The sequence below is a fragment of the Mustela lutreola genome, chromosome 12 (genome assembly GCF_030435805.1).
Source record: "Mustela lutreola isolate mMusLut2 chromosome 12, mMusLut2.pri, whole genome shotgun sequence".
In the NCBI taxonomy this organism is placed as follows: domain Eukaryota; kingdom Metazoa; phylum Chordata; class Mammalia; order Carnivora; family Mustelidae; genus Mustela; species Mustela lutreola.
The window spans coordinates 38,361,070-38,379,687 of record NC_081301.1 but is presented as its reverse complement, the minus strand read 5'-3'; the positions used below and the strand labels follow the sequence as shown (position 1 = coordinate 38,379,687).

General features: G+C 40.9%; 3 protein-coding genes across 3 annotated transcripts in view; 1 reads left to right on the top strand and 2 right to left on the bottom strand.

Annotated features, from left to right (window-relative positions):
* Positions 1-16,138, bottom strand: part of RIGI (RNA sensor RIG-I) — a 56,426-nt gene extending 40,288 nt beyond the window's left edge. Inside the window, exon 1 of the mRNA XM_059142175.1 lies at positions 16,009-16,138. The gene's annotated coding sequence lies outside the window, so the exon portion shown is untranslated. The remainder of the gene's footprint in view (positions 1-16,008) is intronic.
* On the bottom strand, positions 4,628-18,033 carry TOPORS (TOP1 binding arginine/serine rich protein, E3 ubiquitin ligase). The gene is made up of 3 exons (XM_059142171.1): positions 17,726-18,033; positions 16,009-16,200; positions 4,628-10,786 (listed from the first exon to the last, which is right to left on the bottom strand). The coding sequence occupies exons 1-3, from the start codon at positions 17,726-17,728 to the stop codon at positions 7,856-7,858; spliced, it is 3,126 nt and encodes a 1,041-aa protein (XP_058998154.1). The 5' UTR covers positions 17,729-18,033; the 3' UTR covers positions 4,628-7,855.
* SMIM27 (small integral membrane protein 27) lies at positions 17,587-18,332 on the top strand. Its single transcript, XM_059142181.1, has 2 exons — positions 17,587-17,771; positions 18,108-18,332. The coding sequence occupies exons 1-2, from the start codon at positions 17,727-17,729 to the stop codon at positions 18,228-18,230; spliced, it is 168 nt and encodes a 55-aa protein (XP_058998164.1). The 5' UTR covers positions 17,587-17,726; the 3' UTR covers positions 18,231-18,332.
* Positions 18,333-18,618: the final 286 nt, after the last annotated feature.

The following is an 18,618-nucleotide window of genomic DNA, read 5'->3' as shown; positions in this document are numbered from 1 at the left end:
GGAAAAGGTTGCTGACCCCTAAACTAAGTGAACGAGGAGAGACATAAATAAGGGCAAGAGAGTTGGAGGGTATTGCAAGGGAGTTATTTAAACAATCTGGAAAATCACAGCTAAGCAGGAAAGCAAGCATAGAGAAGGGGGTAACTGATAGAGTAGGGGAAATAGGATAAGGAAGATTATACTTCCTAGTTCTGTATTCTAAAAAATGGCCTTAGATATTCTTGCAGGTAGCCTAATCTGCTCCATCCACAGCAGAATTCCCTGATTCAATGACCACATGAAGGTGACAGTGACATGCTCCCAACAATTTAAAATGAAGATTAACCTCTTGGAAATTCTGTTTATGTCCTACTGCACGCAGGGCACGCATTTGATATAGTAAATAGAACATAAAATTGAAGAGGCAAGAAAGTATATGGAACTAGAGGGAACACTTTTTGATCCCTTTTGAAAGTTGTCCTTCTATTGTCAGCCTCCTTAATCTTGTATTCTCTAGAATCTTCTCTTATGCCTGCTCTTCTTGTTCTACTCTCTGGGAGAGCTCATCCACTTCTATAACCTCACTAGTACTCTCTAGTTTCTCAGTGACTTCTAAGTCACTAGTCCCTAACCTCCATAGGCCCAATCTCTCCTTCAAGATTCATTCTATTTCCAGCTACCCATTGGAAATCTTCATCTGCCTGGGTGTCTTCCCTTCTGTCCAACAGAATTTTCTGTGATGATGGAAATGCTGTATTCGCCAATATGGCAGCCATAAGCCTCATTAAACAAAATTTAAAATTCAGTTCCTCAGTTTTCCCAGCCACATTTCAAGTAATCAATATCCAAGTGTGCTTAGTAGTCATTATATTGGACAGTGCAACTCTAGGCAGCTGACTCTCAAACTGAACTCACTGTTCTCCCTAAACTATCTCTATTACTCTATTTCCTACCTTGAATATTATCACCAGGCATCTAATTCTCATATGGGAGAAGAAGAATCTCATCAGGGGCACCTGGGTGGCTCTGCCTTTAGCTCAGGTCACGATCTCAAGGTCCTGGGATCGAGACCCACACTGGGCTCTCTGCTCAGCAGGGAGCCTGTTTCCCCCTCTGTGCTTGCTTCTATGCCTACTTGGGATGTCTCTATCAAATAAATATATAAAATCTTAAAAAAAAGAAAAGAAAAATCTCATCATACCAGACTTTTCCCTCTTCCTCACAGCCCATCCTCATCTAAATGGTACCCCAAATTGTGTCTAGTCTGCCACAGAAATATACTGACTCCTGCCTCTGCACTGGATCTCTTCTACAGGCTCTTGATTTCTGGTTTGAGCTACTACAAAGCTTTTAAGCAGTCTTGCACTTGGGCTTTCCCTCTCCAAACTTTCTTCTACATTACTGCTGATTGTTTAGGAACAAATCTAATTGTTCCATTCCCACGTCTAAAATTCCTGTTGGTTCCACCCTATTCATCATCATACCTCTAACATTTAGCACAGACTTGGACCACATGTACTTGGTGTTTGATGAATAAACGAGTTTTACAGACAGAAAAGCAAAGAGATATCCTTTTCCTTAGGAGAGAACTGTTTATCTATTTAAAGTGCAGATGGTCAGAGAAGCAGCCTACTCCAGGCAAATACTAGATACCCAATTCTGTTCCCTCGTGTCTACGTAAGTACATCATCTAATGTTGTGGCAAACATCACAGCTGCAGCTTCTATGGGATAAATTTTTCGACTCAGACCTTGGCCTAACTGGACTTCCACTTTCCTTGCCTATTGCTTTTCTCACGTACAGATCCAATGGATTTACCATTCCCCAATACCCTTGTAGGTAAAGTAAGAATTTCCTAATTTTCATGACATTGTAACAATCTTACTGTACTTTTTAAAATGGTCATATTGCACTTTTTTTTTAAAGGTTTTATTTATTTATTTGACAGAGAGACATCACAAGTAGACAGAGAGGCAGGCAGAGAGAGAGAGGAGGAAGCAGGCTCCCTGCTGAGCAGAGAGCCCGATGCGGGACTCGATCCCAGGACCCTGAGATCATGACCTGAGCCAAAGGCAGTGGCTTAACCCACTGAGCCACCCAGGCGCCCTGCACTGTTTTCTAATACCTAAGTGGGCCATGCATTGACTAAAAACTCAGAATGAGGGAATAATTATTTACCAAATTTTTATCATCTTCTCTGTACTTGTGCCAGCTGCTATAGCAGAACGCGGGCCCTGTTTAAAGGACAAGCTATTAATACCCATGACACAACTCCCCTTTCCTTCTCTACCCTTTAACTGCTGTCATCACCCACAGCATTTTCCATGTGTACTTCCAGCCTCACTGATCACTATCCCTTCCAGTCACCTTAACCTCTACCCATTCTAGTTACTTCCAATCATGCCTAGAATTAGGCACTTTCTAAAGTATTTCTTCAGTCTTCTTATACCTACCTCCACTATATCTACTTGAAACTCACTGGAAAACAAATTCTTTGGTATCTCCCTGTTCTTAAAGTCTAACAGTCACTTCAGAGCTTCACTTCCTTCCCCACACAGCCCAGGTACCAGAATGCATCAATTCAACTGTACTCACCAGTATCTCTCTCACTCCCTTGCCCCTGCTGTTTCACTAGTCATTCAGCAGAACCCCAACCAGAAGTCATCCATTCACTCATTCACTGTATAAATACTGCACACACACTGAATCTCCAACATTAGTTTCTGCTTCTGCTCCCACAACGCTGAATGCTACCAGACAAAATCACAAATCTTGGTTGTCCATACAATACCCCATGCCTCCAGTCTCAGCACTCATCGGCAATTCTTAGCTAACCCTCTCTCCATGGCCCTCAGTGGCCATTTTCTCATTCCTTTCCTCAAGCCCTTTATTTATGACCCACCTTTCTCACAAGTTGGCACTGCTTCCTACTTCATGGAGAAAAGCCAGCCTTGACAATATGAACCACCTCATCTCAACGTTCTACTCACAAACATTTCTTTGCACATTATCCTCTTCTGCCACTTTAGACTAAGACTCGCCTCTGCTTCCGCCCATTACTAATTCACTTACCTGTGTCCTGTGCTCTGCCGTTCAGGAACTCTGTTGCATCCTTTCTCTCTCTCACTTGCCTTTAACTTTTCCTGTTCCAAGGTCTCCTTCCCAGAAAGCTTGTCTTCCCTCCAGCCTAAATTTAAGAAAAAAACTCTCCTTCGATTTTATACCCCACAAGCTTGCTTCTGAGCATGGAACCAAAAGCAGTCATGTATCTCTCAGACTAAGATCTCAACAGGCCAGGCTTTGTAAGTGGGACCAGAAAACCTCTCTAATGACTCTTCCTCACAAATCGGCTTTAGTATTTACTGCTTGTTTGCCTTTGTGACTTTTCCTTTTGCTGGGTATACATGACTGAAAACTCTGATTGACACACAGGTAAAACTGCAGGCCTATACAGGCGATTTTATTAGCTTGTTTTGGAATTACTTCAAACTTACAGAAAACCTACAAAAATAGAAGACTTCTTGTATTTGTACCCTCAGCTTTTTAACATTTTGCCAGTTTACTTCATAACTGTCCTCAACTACGTATGTAGTATTTTTCTCTGATCCATTTGAGAGTAGGCTACATACTCGATCATCATTATTTAGCTTCCCATGCAGGTTTTTCTAAAGGTATCAATCCCCGGACAGGTCTTTATAGTAGTACCCTCCCCCTCACCCTTATCTGCAGTTTTGCTTCTTGTGTTTCAGTTATCTGCAGTCAACTATGATTTGGAAGCCTTTTTAAGTATCTTGAGGTCAATCAATGGTAGCCAAATGCTGCATCACAGTGCCCAAGTCATTCACCTCACTACATAGGCATTTTACCATCCCACATCACAAGGGTCAGTACAAAGCTATTTTGAAAGACCACATTCACGAACCTTTTACCACAGTATATTGTTATAATTGTCCAATTCTTATTGTTAATCTCTTATTGTGCATAATTTATGAACTTTATCATAGTTACATACATACAGAAAATACTACATGCAGGGCTGGATACTATCTAGTTGCAGGCATTCACTGGGAGATCTTGGAATTTATCCATTGCAAGTATGGGGATACTAAGTTCTGGTCTCAGTGATAGCACATTATAGAAATTTAATCAGTTAATATTTCAGTTGTAGCCTTAATGAGCTTAATGTTAGAAATAGACCCATCCTCAGAATTCTGATGAAATCTGGTTTGTGAAGAGGGACTCTTCTCCTTTACTTCCCACACCCCTGCCCCTCACGGTGGGAACACCAGGGCTGGCAACAACCCAAACCAGGTTATATATGGTTTCTGGTATCCTGAAGAACCTTCTGAAAAATTTTCTGAGTCCAGGGATGTGCTGACTGGCTCAGGGTGTCCATACGCATCGGCAGAGGACTGCAGTTATTCCCCACGATGGAAGAACTCCCAGTAAGAATGGGCCATCAGCTTACCCTGAATAAGCTATTGCCCCTTTGTACACATAGTCCATCATTATTACACATTAAATGGGTGGGGGAGGCCTTGGGATTGGCTCCCAAAGAACTTCCTGAGAATGGAAAGTGAAAGAAAGAAAAACTTTTCCCATCATGAATCTGAGGATTGATGAAGTGCAAGTGCAAATGGTTGGCTGCTTTTCCTTTATTTTTTTTAACTTTTTTTTTTTTTAATTTTATTTATTTATTTGACAGACAGAAATCACAAGTAGGCAGAGAGAGAGGGGAGGAAGCAGGCTTCCCGCTTAGCAGAGAGCCTGATGCGGGGCTCGATCCCAGGGATCATGACCTGAGCCAAAGGCAGAAGCTTTAACCCACTGAACCACCCATGCGCCCCGGCTGTTTTTCCTTTAAACAAAAAAGTCACAGAAGTCACAAAAAACACTGAAAACCCAAGGTAAGATAAAATACCTCCTGGACACTGAATTCAGACGAACAGGTTAAAAGAAAATAGTGTTAGGCTAAAAGTTGACAGACATGGAAGCCCTCTGAAAGAAGAAGCAGGTCTTAGCCAATTTTTAAATTTTACAAGCCCTACCACCTGGTCATCCATCCAGTATGTGCTTTAAGCACTTCCTATGTGAAAGATAACAGAAGGGATTTACCAGTACACATACATACAGTTGCCAAAGAACTTGCAGACTTATGAGAGAACACTTAGTAATCAATTACTACAGAAGAGTCCAGGGTTATTAAGAGAGCAAGTAATTGGGGGGAAATAACGGAAGAGGGCACACTTTACCAGAAGCCTCCTTTAGCTAGAACGGAATTCAGTTCCCAGCAGAAGAAAAATCCACATATGAAGGCTCTGGAGTAGCAGGTAGCAGCAGCACCTCCACAGACCCGAAGCAGGTTAGGACGGCCAGAGCACAAGTGAGGTGAGAGAAAAGCTGTAACAGGAGCTAGAACCTGAGTAGGCAGAGGTATGTAAACCATATTATGCTATTTCTTTTTTTCTTATTTTATTTGACAGACAGAGATCACAAGTAGGTACAGTGGCAGGCAGAGAGAAGGGGAAGCAGGGTTCCCAACAGAGAGCCCAATGCGGGGGCTCTCTGAGCCAAAGGGAGAGGCTTTAAGCCACTGAGCCACCCAGGCGCCTCTATGCTGGATTTTTGTTTGCTTTTATTAAGTACCCTAAGAATAACAGGAAGTTGCCAGAGAATTTTAAATAGGGGAATGAAAAAAAAACAATTTTAAAAAATATGTATCTTTTGCATGCTACATCGAGAATGGCTGGAGGCAAATGGGTAGGTGTAGAGCAAAATGGAGAGGTGTGGATGCAGGGAGACCCATTATCAGAGCACAGGTGAGAGATCATGGCTGCCTGGATTGGATGGTACTTACACACTAGAAATATTTAGTGATCAGGATCTGGGGATTGAATGAGAGGGCTGAAGGAGGAAAATTGAAGACTGGGAAATTTTTGGCCTGAACACCATAAAAAGGATGATGTGATGGTCCCTGTATTAAGATAAGTTTCATGTGTTCGACAGAAAACATTAAGATAGGTTTTCACTAAAATGTTTTACTAGAAGTATCATGTAAAATCAGAAAATAGCACTGTTTTTAAAACTTAAGAAAAAACTATAAATCATGTCATAATTTCAAAGTATATTCCTTGATCAACTACCCTATAGCATTCCTAAAATTTCTCAGTGTCTGAGCTTACTAAAAATTGCCAACATCAATTTAGATGGTCACTTTAAAACAATTTCCTACTGCCATTAGGACAAATACAAACATGATCTACAAAGCTTGGTCCCACGCACTTTATCCTTTAACTTTGCCTTCTTTTATTTTTTTTTTCTTTTAAGATTTTATTTATTTATTTGACAGACAGTGCTCACAAGTAGGCAGAGAGAAAGGTAGAGAGAGGGAGAAGCAGGCTCCCTGCTGAGCAGAGAGCCCAATGCAGGGCTCTATCCCAGAACCCTGAGATCATGACCTGAGCTGAAGGCAGAGGCTTAACCCAATGAGCCACCCAGGCGCCCCAACCTGCCTTCTTTTAGTTCTTGAATATGCTAGGCTACCCTTCTGCTTTTGGATCTTTGGACATTTCTTCCTTTGCTAAGAGCACCTCCACTCCTAGCTAACATCTACTTGTTTTCTGAATCTCAATTCAGCCATCACGTCCACATGAGTTTAGGTCCCCACTGAATGCTTATATGAAATTATACTTTCTCTTCAGATAACTTATGGTTTATAATGTTTACGTATGTCCCACAAGGCAAGGAGCAGATATGCTTTGTTCTATCACTGAAATCCTAAAAACATAGTCTAGATCCTGTCACACTGCAGGCATCCCAACTTCTGTTTAACAATGAATGAATATGGTAGCAAGGCAATCTGAAGGCTGAATTAGACTTAATCCAAGTTCTGTTCTTCCCTGGCAATTTTACTTTAGGTTAGATGGAGAGCACTTTGTCATCTCTAAAACAGAATAAAACATAAATGTAACCACTTTGTGTACAAGAATTACCAATGTAAAAGATGTCTGGCAAGCTGTTTTTAGTAAGTTAAAAGCTACATAGCTGCATTTTGTTGAAAACAGATATACCTTATAATCAGATTAAAGAACTAAAATAATTAAAGCTGTGCAGTTAAACGCAGATCACCTAAAATTTAGTATTTACGACAAGTATATTCTTAACTATTTTAAAGATTTTAGCTCCTCTAAAACAGTTTTTTTTTAAAGGTAATACTGCATAGGAAAATTTCTGGATTCATGTTTTAAAGTATTACTATTTTATTTTTTATTTTGTTGAATACACATTTCTTTCACTGGCAGTCCAGATGAACAAGTATATAAAGGAAATATTTAAATTTTGCTTTTGGCAGATGTCAAGATAAACTGTGCAGATTAAAATGCCTCAATTTAACCTGAAGAAATGGTTTTGAATCATACAAATTTTTAAGAAGAAAAATAAAGACTGTCCAAAGGGATTCTCCTAGCTTATAACACATTTCCAGAATAACTCTCAAAGAAAAAAAAAAAATTCAAAAATACTCATTGACTACTTTAAAAATAGGTCAATACCATATGGCTTTATGAAATAACTTCTAAAATTTATATTTTTTTTATTTAAAAAGGACCCCAAGTTTTAAATAAACCGCTAGCAATATCATTTTCCTCACTTAAAAGTGCATATCTCTGAGGGTGGGACATACATACTTTTTGAACAAATAATGATTTTTACAAATTTTTAACACACACACACACAAAAAAAATTACTTAAAATATTTTTAAGGGGGAAAAGAGTTTTCACCAAGAGTCATCTTTAAATAGACTGCAGTAGATGACACTGTTCCTTTTTTTGTTTTTTAATACCATCAGAATTCTCAATGAGATGCTTTGGCAGAGTTTTAAGACATATCATGGTCTCTACCAAGTGACACTGACATTAATGATGTCCGTGGAGATGGCAACTGCCTTGATGGCTCAGTTTGAATAGACACGTTACTGGGCTGACTCTCCAAATCAGAGGCAAAAGTACTCTCTTCTCGTACATCAAGAGTTTGTTCAACTGAAGCTGGCTGGTGTGGAATATTATCCACAGTTTTGTTGGCATTATTCAAGTTGCTATTAAGCATGGTAATATTACATTCCTTGTCCAGGATGCCAAATTCATCTTCTATTGTAACTACATCTTTAGCTTCAAATGGTTCCAAGGGAGGAGGCAGAAACTCATTTTGTAGACAGTCCTGAGGACCACCATTGTCACATTCTGTATCCTCCTTTACTTCAGAATCCTTATCACTATCACTGTCAATGGTAATTACAACGGGCGAACGTGAAGGATTGTCCCCGTGATGTTTCTTATGCTTCTTCTTGTGCTTCTTCTTTTTCTTTTTATGATGTCTAGTTGAATCAGTAGCTTTCCCTTCATAAACTATCTCTACACTTAGGCTCCGGGTCCTCCTTTTTTTCCTCTTATGTTTTGTCTCTCTGTCTGATGACCGGCTGTCTGAAAAGCTGTCACTCTCATTTTTGTGGCTGCCATCAAATTTTGATGAGGATTTTTGGTAATGACTTTCCTTTACTTTAGAAGCAAATTCACGAGAAGGTTGAGCCACTTCGTTAGTACCCTCCAAATGCCGTGTCTTGTATTTTCGTTTCCCTCCAGGCTTTTCATTTCTTACCCAGTCAGGCCCTGTAGATGCAGTCTTTGATCTATTACTGGATAGGCTCCTTGATCTATGCCTTTCATAGTAGTAATACTTCCTTTCACTGTGATTATTTTTTTTCCTAGCATTTGTCCTTTCAGAAAAGGACTGAATTCTAAATTCTGGACTTGAAGATTGTCTGGAATAATGAGCTCTGGACAGAGTCCTCCTCCTGTAAGATGATTCATAGCCATCCCTGTCCTTGTTTCTACTATAGTAAGTATACTCCCACTTGTATCTACTTCCATAATTATTTCTTAAATAATAACGATCTCTATTTCTGCTCCGTGATCTTCTTTTACCATGATCACTGCTACGAGATCTTGATCTGCTTGTGCTCTCACTACTGAGAGAGAGAGTTTGGCTTCTTCGTGACCAACTGCTATCTCTAGTTCTTGATCTCTTTTTGTCTCTTCTACCTCTAGGTCTGCTACTCTCCCTGCTTCTGGATCTTTTGCTTTTCATCCTTTTCTTCCCATGATGCTTTCTGCGATTTTTCTGGTCATGCCCACTTCTGCTCTGGGAACGTGAATCTGAACTTCTTGATCTTCCCCTCCTCCTGTGTCTACGGTTATATGGGGAATATACTCTGTCTCCTCTGACAGATGAGCTCAGGTCTCTGGGAGATGACAAGGATGTAGAGTGTTTCTCTTCCTTCTTTGACTTGATTCTTTTACCAGAACCACAATGATCTTTATTTATTTGCTCATCTTTTCCAAGGACAGAGCGTGGAGATGAACATCTACTAACATCACTATCACCAGAACTGTAAGACTGTTCTTGTGTCTTCACAGTCTCCATTTTTTCGTAAGACCCTAACTCCTCAGAATCAGAGGATAGTTCGACAAGTTCTGGGGTCCTCTCAGCTAGTGGTTTAACAAACCCAACAATGACACAATTATCTGAAGAAGAATCACTGTCATTATTTAGGTCTTCATTAGTTTGTACTCCTTGTATCTGAGATGTGGCTCTTCCTGTTACAAGTTCTTCATCTGAACTATCAGAAGTATTTAAAAGGGAAGACATGGCAGCATGCACCTGCTCTGAGCTTGAGTAAGATGGTCCTGGAGTTTCATCATCCCACGGTGCCTGACTAACAGTGGTTACATTGATATCCAACTCCTGAGTCTCAGCTTCATCAGGAGATATTGTTATGACTGAAGAATCAGAATGGCTACCTTCTTCGTATGAAGGAGCAGGGCAATCATAATTAGCATGCTGGTCAAAAGCTGCCATGTTAAAAGGAGATCGAGCAAAACTGATAAATTCATGTATAAAATGCTCAGTCCGATTAAGCAGGAACGGTCTTAAGTCAGACACAAATTCCCGACTCTCCAAGTCATAGCGAGTGACATTACTCATGATGATGTGCTGGACAATATTCACTAAAGATCCATGAGCTCCAAAAAGAACCGTAAGTTCACGTTTTAACCAGGGAACTAATCTGTGAAGGCAAGCTGGATTTCTACGGAAAAATTCAGCAGAAATATCCCTGCAGCGACCACCATCTTCAATATTTCTAACACGGGCACCAGCACGGTAGAGAGTTCGTCTAAAATTAATAATATCCTGTTCCTGAATTTTCCGCAAAGATCTTTCATCTGCATTTGGCCTCCTAATTGCAATCTGTCTCATAAGTTGAGGAACTTCACCATTTCTAGGTCTTGTTGAAATGCCTAACCCTTCAAATAGTACTCCACTATCTGGTGGAGTTGTTGTTCTTCTATTCATGGTATTATTAGGTGAATAAACAGAAGCACTTCGATCCCTTGTCATAGTTGTACGGTAGCGAAATCTTGGAACATCAGGGGTTGCAAAAGAACCATTATATGAAGGCCTTAGGACATACTCCTTGAAGTCATCTTCTGCCCTCACAGAATGGAAAATAGAATCAAAGGGCTGTTTACACAGTGGACATTCAGCTTTGTTTTTTGACCACTCCTGTACACAGCGAAAACAGAACTTATGTAAACAGCGATCTAAGTAAGACACATTATCAAACCTATCCAAACATATAGGACACTTAGAATCAGGAGATGCATCAGCTGGTACTGTCTGTTGCAATTTGCTAGTACCAGCTTTAGGTGAAAAGTTGTCCATTTTAAATTCCTTAGCAGCTGATGCCATTATCTGTAAAAGGGAAAAAAATACATCAGTAACCGGATTAAAAAAAAGACAAGACTAAATCTGAAAAAAAAAAAAAAAAGCAAATAATGACTGTGAAATATAATTTGGTGAAACAGTTGAGTAGCTCATTATCCTTGTAATATGAAGGAGCAGGATAGCATAGTAATATAGTACTTAAAATACAAACCCTAAAGTCAGATACTTCATGGCTTTGAATCCTGGTTCTACACCAGCAGTATGACTACGGAGATCAGCAATAATAGAACCTGCACCACAGGGTTTATGAAGATAAAAAAAGGGGCCTGGTATATAGTAAGTTCTCAACTATTCTTTATCATTCTGTTCTTTTGAAAGAGGATTAAACTGAGAAATATTTAACTGAAAATAACTGAGGATAGAAAATCCACCAAGTACCCAAGTATCCACCACTAAGATTTAACAACTTAACATTTTCTCATGGCTATTCCCCTTTTTAAAATGCCCCTTATCTTCCTTTCTCCTATTCCTCTCTAGAAAACAAAAACCCACAACACCCCAGTCCTCAGTGGGTGTTATTTCTATGTATGGTTTTAGATCTTTTATACATATGCCCTGAACAATATACACTATCACTACTTATTTGTGGAAAGCATTATATACGCACCTTTAAAAATAACTGCAGTGAGATAATTTGCATACCAAAAAGTTCACCTGTTTAAACCAATTCTGTAGTTTTTAATGGAAGATTCTTTCACACACACAAAAAATATCTTTTAGTGAAGATTAAATGAAATAATAACTGTAAAAGCATTAAAAGATAGTTCCTGACTTCCAGCAACTACTGTGTACATGTTAGTTGCTGCTATTACTATACTACTGTTACACTACCACATTCCGTTCCTGATTCCTTACAGCATCCCTAAAAAACCTTGCTTAGCTTAGCCTTTTAATCCAAAGTCAGCCACAAAGTTTCTTGAAATCATGCTTCCAGTGCCCTTCCCTCATTTTTTCCCACATGGATCACTAAAATGTTAACAATTAGTTTTGTTTGCTTTAAATTTATCAGTTTATGTTGACCCATAACTTTCAAAATCAATTTGCCAGAGCTGAAATTTGGTGTGCAACACATTTTTGGCTTTCTTACCTTGTAAAATCACTTTTTAGCTGCATTCTATACTAATCATTGAGTATATATTAAATACTTGCTTCTTCCTTTATGTTTTCTGGGCCTATTATTCATCTTTTCCCATCTCCTCTATCACAGGAAGTTTCATCAATGGTCAACTGCTACCAGGTGAGTCAAACAACAGATTTTTAACTTTCTAAACTATGGCCATACCGAACTCTTATCAAAAAGAAAATCCACAACAAAAATTCATGACTGTAAAATGTAACTATTTCATCATGGCTTTCATATTAAACTTAAGAGCTCATCTAGGGCCTCTTAACTTTCCCAGAGATATAACTTAATCAAAAATCAATTAATGCTGAACGAATGCTTTCAGGGATCCAAGTACTTCTAGTTTTCCATTTTCTAGACTAGAAATACAGAAATCACTATTATTCTTGAACACCATATAATGATAAACTTCTTGCTAATATACCGAACTATATATAATACTAATGTTAATTGTTAATATACTTAAACCTTAATATTACATAAATTTTTCAGCATTTGCCCCTACTTCTAACACTTTTACTCTTCCTCTGAAGGAAAAAAAAAAGCCTAAAAATAAAAATTTTTAGGATCACAGAATATTAGGGGAAGGAATGAAGAGTGGAGAAGGAACTGAATAGGTTATCAGAGAACCTGGATTGAAGACCAAGTTTCCCCTAAAACTAACTCTATAAACTGGAGCCATCTGATGAGATCTAGATTTCAGTTTGCACCTCTATGTAATACTTAAAAAAAAAAAAAAAAACTAGTGAATATAAGTTTATAATTGTATCTTAATTTGTATCTTGGAAATTAGAATTTTAGTGCTTACGGAACACTTGCAGTTCACATAAAAACTGAATGCACTTTATTAAAGGAAATTAGTAGGTAGTAAACTTGAAGTTTGGATAAAATCTCACCTAAGCAGAATTTAAAAAAAGAAAAAAAAAAGCAATCTTATGGGCACTTGAGTGGCTAAATCAGTTAAGCATCTGTCTTCGGCTCAGGTCATAATCCCAGGCTCTTGGGATTTAGCCTCACCTCAGAGTCCCTCTCCCTCTCCCCCTGCTCATGCATGTACTCTCTCTCCCTCTCTCAAATAAACAAAATCTTAATAAAAGAAAAAAAAAGAATATTAGTCTTCCCTTTCCTAGTTTTATAAGTCTGTCAACCACTTTGGCAGCACAGCATAAAGCTAAAGAATGATCAGTAATGTCCATAACAAATAAAAAGAATAAACTAGATTTGTATTGTATTTCTCACAGCAATATCTGTAGCTATAAAGAACACCATTCATCAGAAACATCAAACAATGACAATGGACATACATAGTCAAAGAAAGAGATTTACTCCTTCAAAAGCATCACTAATGCTAAAATTAAAACATTTGCTAATGGAGCATCTGGCTGGCTCAGTCAGTAGAGTATGTGACTCTTGATTTCAGGGTCATGAGTTCAAGCCCCATACTGCATACAGACATTACTTTAAAAAAAATTTCTTCAAATATTTGCTGAGATACAAATGAAGCAGAATTACCATATGAATCAAGGACTCAACACCTTAATTTAATTTCCAAAAGAAATTAAAACATGTCCACACAAAAACTTGCCTGGGAATGTTCATAGCTGCATTTGTCCTAATAGTTCAAAAGCAGAAACAATCCTATCAACTGATGGAAAGATAAATAAAATGTGGATTCAATGGAATGAAAATGGGAAATAAAAAGGATGAAACACTGATACATGTTACAATAAGGATGAAACTTTTCATTAGGCTAAATGAAGACAAAGAAAATCAGGGTTGCCGGGGTGGCTCAGTGGGTTAAAGCCTCTGCCTTTGGCTCAGGTCATAATCCCAGGGTCCTGAGATCAAACCCCGCATCACTTTCTGCTCAGCAGGGAGCCTGCTTCCTCCTCTTTCTCTGCCTACTTGTGATCTCTGTTAAATTAAAAAAAAAAGTCATGAAAGACATGTATGATGCCATTCATATGAAATGTCCAGAACAGGCAAATCTATAGATGGAAATAGACTGGTGGTTGCTGGAGGACGGAGAGGGATTACAAAGTTTATTTCCGGAATGATAAAAATGTTCAATTACAGTTGCACAACTCTTTAAATATACCAGAACCCGCTGGATTATATACTTTAAACAGGTGACTTTTATGGATGGAATATAAATTATATCTCAACAAAACTCTTTTAAAAATACAAATCAAGGCATAAAATAGCAATGGCTAAGAGTCGGATTAAAATCTGCAGGTTTATAAATTCTGGGTTTGGGTAGTAAAGGTGGACCTGATGGCGAATTTAGTGCTCAGGTTCTAGAAGCCTGCAATAAAGGTTTCTCTAACACTCTAGGAATTGGGACTTCAAGTTAATTTCCCCATAGACATAAAGATGAAATCAATTCTTCTGAACCCATATCCTTAACCATCTCCCAAATTCTAAATAAAGTTTACCATCTTTAGGATACAATGATTAAGTCAAACCTTCCCCAAATTTTCACATCTACCGGCTGTAACAGAGGTAAAAAATCCTTCCTGTCACATTCTGGGGTAATTCTAGGTAATTTACAATCATACTTACCTAGGGAAATGGATGAGAGGGGCTAAAGAATCAAGAGGCTGGACATTATAGACTGGACATTTAAAGACTGTGCTGATTATATACAGGGGAATGACATTAATTCTAACGCAGAGCCAGGGTTGAAAATCAAAACCACTTAATGATGTGATCTGGAGGAAGTTATTTAATTTCTCAAAACCTTGAATTTTCTCAATTCTAAAATGGGTTAAATACTAGTACCCACGTGAAAAGGTAGTTGTGTGAAGGCATATATTCTATGTAAACCCTTAGCATAGTGATTACCATGCAGTAAAAATTTAATAGTGTTTCCCTATGTTATGTGAAAATAAAGTTAACATTAGTCCTTTTCATCACTTACAACTGATTATAAAGACCCAGAAAGATGATAGCCTATAACAAATCATCTTTTTTTCTTAATATAATTACTGTATATAAAATATCCAAGGGGCTAAAAAGCGTTTACAAGCAGATGAACTAGAATAAGCCCCAAGTATTAAAAATATCTGGCTTCTAACTCTTACAACCTTTCTGAAATTACTGTACCTCCCTCAACTGCAATTTAATCACCAGTTCCAAAGGGTCATACGGATCTTACAGGATCTATTAACGAGATCCTATAAATGTTGATTCCAATTTCAACCCCTAAAAAGAACTGCTTGGGAACCATGCTGCACTAAAGCCACTCATTTCAGCTAAGCCTGATTGTTTTTGGCTGACTACAGCTTTGAGTTTCATTGAGTCAAAACAAAACAAAACCCAACCTTCACCATTAACTTAAATCTTGGGTAACTCTTAATTTATCTTAAATAATACTGAAAATTACCTACCAAAAATTCTGTTCACTCCTGCCCTTAAAACACTGCTCCATCTCAGCACTGCCCCCTGCCAGTCTAGGAATCAGCACCCCACGAGGAAAGCTGCACCAACCGGATGCATGGAGAAACCACAGGCAAGCGAGCCTAGCCCACAATGTGTAACACAGCACAGACTACTCGAAGAGTCACGGTGATAGTGGCTTCCCTGGGTTGAGAACGGCCATCGGCCAAGATCGCAGATAAGGCCCCCGTGCATTACATAATCACAACGAACTAAAACACTGTTACTCCCGTTTTACTGGCAGGCAGATTATGACCCCTCAACTAACCTCTGCCACACCTCTGAGAGAGGCGATGCCACGAATGAGACGCGAACGTTTTGTTTTCTGGGGTTCCCCCCACCCCAAAGAGACCAAGCTCTTTCCAGTACACCGCTACGCTCGCGCCCCACGGGAAAGGTTCTAGGAAACGCAACTCTCCCCCGCCCACCCGCACAAATCCACAGGTGCGCCACGGGAGCCGCCAGCCCGCCCGCTGGGAGCCCAGCCCCGCCCAGCCCCGCCGAGGCCCGGACGGCCCCGCAGGCCCAGACCGCAGCTCCCAGGTCTTTGGGCCTCGCTCCAGGCCGGGAGCTACGGCTCGCCCAGCCCTTCCGACCCCCGCGCCCCATTGTTCGGGATCTCACTCACCTCGGATACCGACGCAGTCCCAGCTGGGGCGCTCGTGCCAAGCTCCCGGCGGCCCAGAAAGCTGGGTCGGTGACGGCAGGATCCGCGAAGGCGTACCCGGCGACTTCTCCGCCGGCCCTCAGGAGCGGGAGCAGGCGGGGGCGCTTCACCCTCCTCGCGAGACAGCGGAGACCCCGGCGGCTGCTGCGAACCCTGTGACGTAAGGAGCTCATCACCAAAGGCAGCTTGGGGGACCGCAGCAGAAAGCGAGACCCACTCCGCAGCCCCCCGCGCGTCAAAACACAACACCCGCGTGCGTAACGCCTGCGCAGTAGAAGGGCGCCGGCTCAGAGGGCGGGGCCTAGAGCGCTCGGCCAAGCACGGGCCCTTCCCCCACCCGTCCCTTCGGTTCCTGGAATAAGAACGACAGGACCTTCCCGGGCACAAATCACTGCCATCACCATCATTCTTGTTACCACTAGTTTCTGGGGGGTACAGGCGCAATACTTAATGTTCGCTCCTACCTTACCCGGAAAACACGGTAACTAGCTTGGTCTCATTTAAACCTCACCGAACTCCGCGAGAAGCTACTAAAATGATCTCTAGCGTATAAAGAAACTGAGTTACTTGAAGGTGAAGGGACCGCCTCCAGTTGCACATCTGGATCATAACACGGGGATTCGGATGGAATCCAAAGCCAGAGCCCAACCAGTGTCCTATGCAGTCTTCATAAAGAAATCTACTCCAGTCTAGGGATAAACAGGGATGACCTAAGAGAACAGGGCCTTAAAATCTTCCCAAGACAGACGACATTTTTCTCTCAAAGAATACTTTTCCCCTTCCCCATTCCCCTGAATCTGGATTAAAAACTTCTTTCGGTGAAATCCGAGATGTACAGAGCCAAGTCTGAGCCTAAAGTGGCCCACGGCCCCATTCTACCCACAGGCCTCAGATGTGAGCGTCCCAAACATTCTTGAGCTAAACTAGCTATAAACCGCCCGCGTCCAAAATGCCTGTCTCTGGCTTAGTATCTGATACGCGCTACCGTTCTAAGCACATCACAAACGCTCAAAACACACTTGTTGATTGGCAGGTACATTATGCCAAGTAATTCGTGCTACGTTACTTCGTCTTAGAAGTACCACTTATATGCACAAGCCACTGCGTTCTCAAAGACTTTTGTTTTTGGAAGAATGGCTCAATTAACACGGCCCCCCGCAACGATTCGTCGCTGTTATATAAAAGTGGGTGTTCCTCTTAGGTGAATGATGAATATACGAACCTCTCTCTGTATTATGTGGAAACAAGTGCGGGAGGAAACGTTAATCCCTCCAGCGTCAGAAGCCCGTGTAATATCTAAAATGAAGATTTTTTTCAAATAAATTTTTAAATGCACACGACGGTCCATTATCTTTCATGAATACTGCACTCCAAATGAAAGAAGACCGGACGACAATGCACGCCCAAGTAAGTAGCAAAAAAGGCCATTTTTAACGTGTTTTCCCCTTCATTTCATCCCCTCCCTCCACCACGAACTAGGCCCCCATGTCACGTGAGCCCACCCCAGCTCCGGGCGGAAGAGGCCGGCCCCGCGGATGGGAAACGCGCCCGGAGGCGAGGGGCGGGCGCTTGTGCCCGGCTGAAAGATGGCCGCCGCCGCTCGGCAGCCGCCGCCCCGGTTGTTACTCTAGGGCCTGCAGTTTCCCTCCGTTCCCGCGGGCAGCCGCCGCCTCCTTACCATGAAGCCAGTGAGTCGCCGCACCCTGGACTGGATTTATTCAGTGGTAGGTCCCTGGTCTGGCGAGGCTCCACGGGGTCGACTCCGTAGGCCCGCAGGCGGAAGGCCCCCTATTTCTTCAGCGCCCAGCAACTCCAAAATCCATTCCTGTGTTAAGGCTTTCACTCTCTCACCTCGACTCCGCCTCTTCCTGGACGACACGCTCTTCCGCTTCTTACGTAAGGGCGGCTGGGTGTACTCGCCTCCAGAACCCCTTTTATTCGAGTCTTTAACTGTAATTCCCTCCTTAGCAACGTACATGGCAACCTGTTGGGGCAAGGGGGGGGGGTATCGTTTACAGTAATTTTTTTTTGCTTGTATTCCCCTTTTTGCATTTTTTTAGTTGCTCCTCGCGATCGTATTGCTCTCCTGGGGCTATGTCATCTATGCATCAACAGTAGCCGCACGACGACAGCTCAGCAAGGAATACCCAGACAAAATCTCGGGGATGAATGAAAATTTGTAATTCCTCTGGATTTAATTTTGTGCACACAGTTCTTTACCTGATGTTTGTCTGGCATGTGTCTCGATTTAAAGTAAAATTCATTATGCAAAGCTTCCAAATTTATTTTTTGCATAGTCCTTTATAGTAACCACTTATCTAATTTTTGCAAGGTTTGTCTTCCACATTCTTATATAAAACAAATCAAGCTAGATCAGACCGCTTGTGAGTACTGAATCATAGATGGAATGATGTGCTTTTCAACCTAGAGTTCCTAAGTAACCTCTTAAAATGCCTCAGTCTTCTCTAAAACAGTGTGTGGAATTGCTGTTCTTTTATAATTCTTTATTGCAACATTTCGTTCTGTTACATACCTTAACACAAGATCAGATTAAGTACTGCATAAGAAAAA

What these genes read in the sequence shown, in the direction of transcription:
- TOPORS (XM_059142171.1), bottom strand. An exon ending in GGACTGCGTCGGTATCCGAG is followed by an intron (nt 10,787 to 16,008) that starts GTGAGTGAGATC and finishes TCCCTTTTACAG; the next exon opens with ATAATGGCATCAGCTGCTAA.
- SMIM27 (XM_059142181.1), top strand. Translation starts at nt 17,727, where the DNA reads ATGAAGCCAGTGAGTCGCCGCACCCTGGACTGGATTTATTCAGTG. An exon ending in TGGACTGGATTTATTCAGTG is followed by an intron (nt 17,772 to 18,107) that starts GTAGGTCCCTGG and finishes GCATTTTTTTAG; the next exon opens with TTGCTCCTCGCGATCGTATT.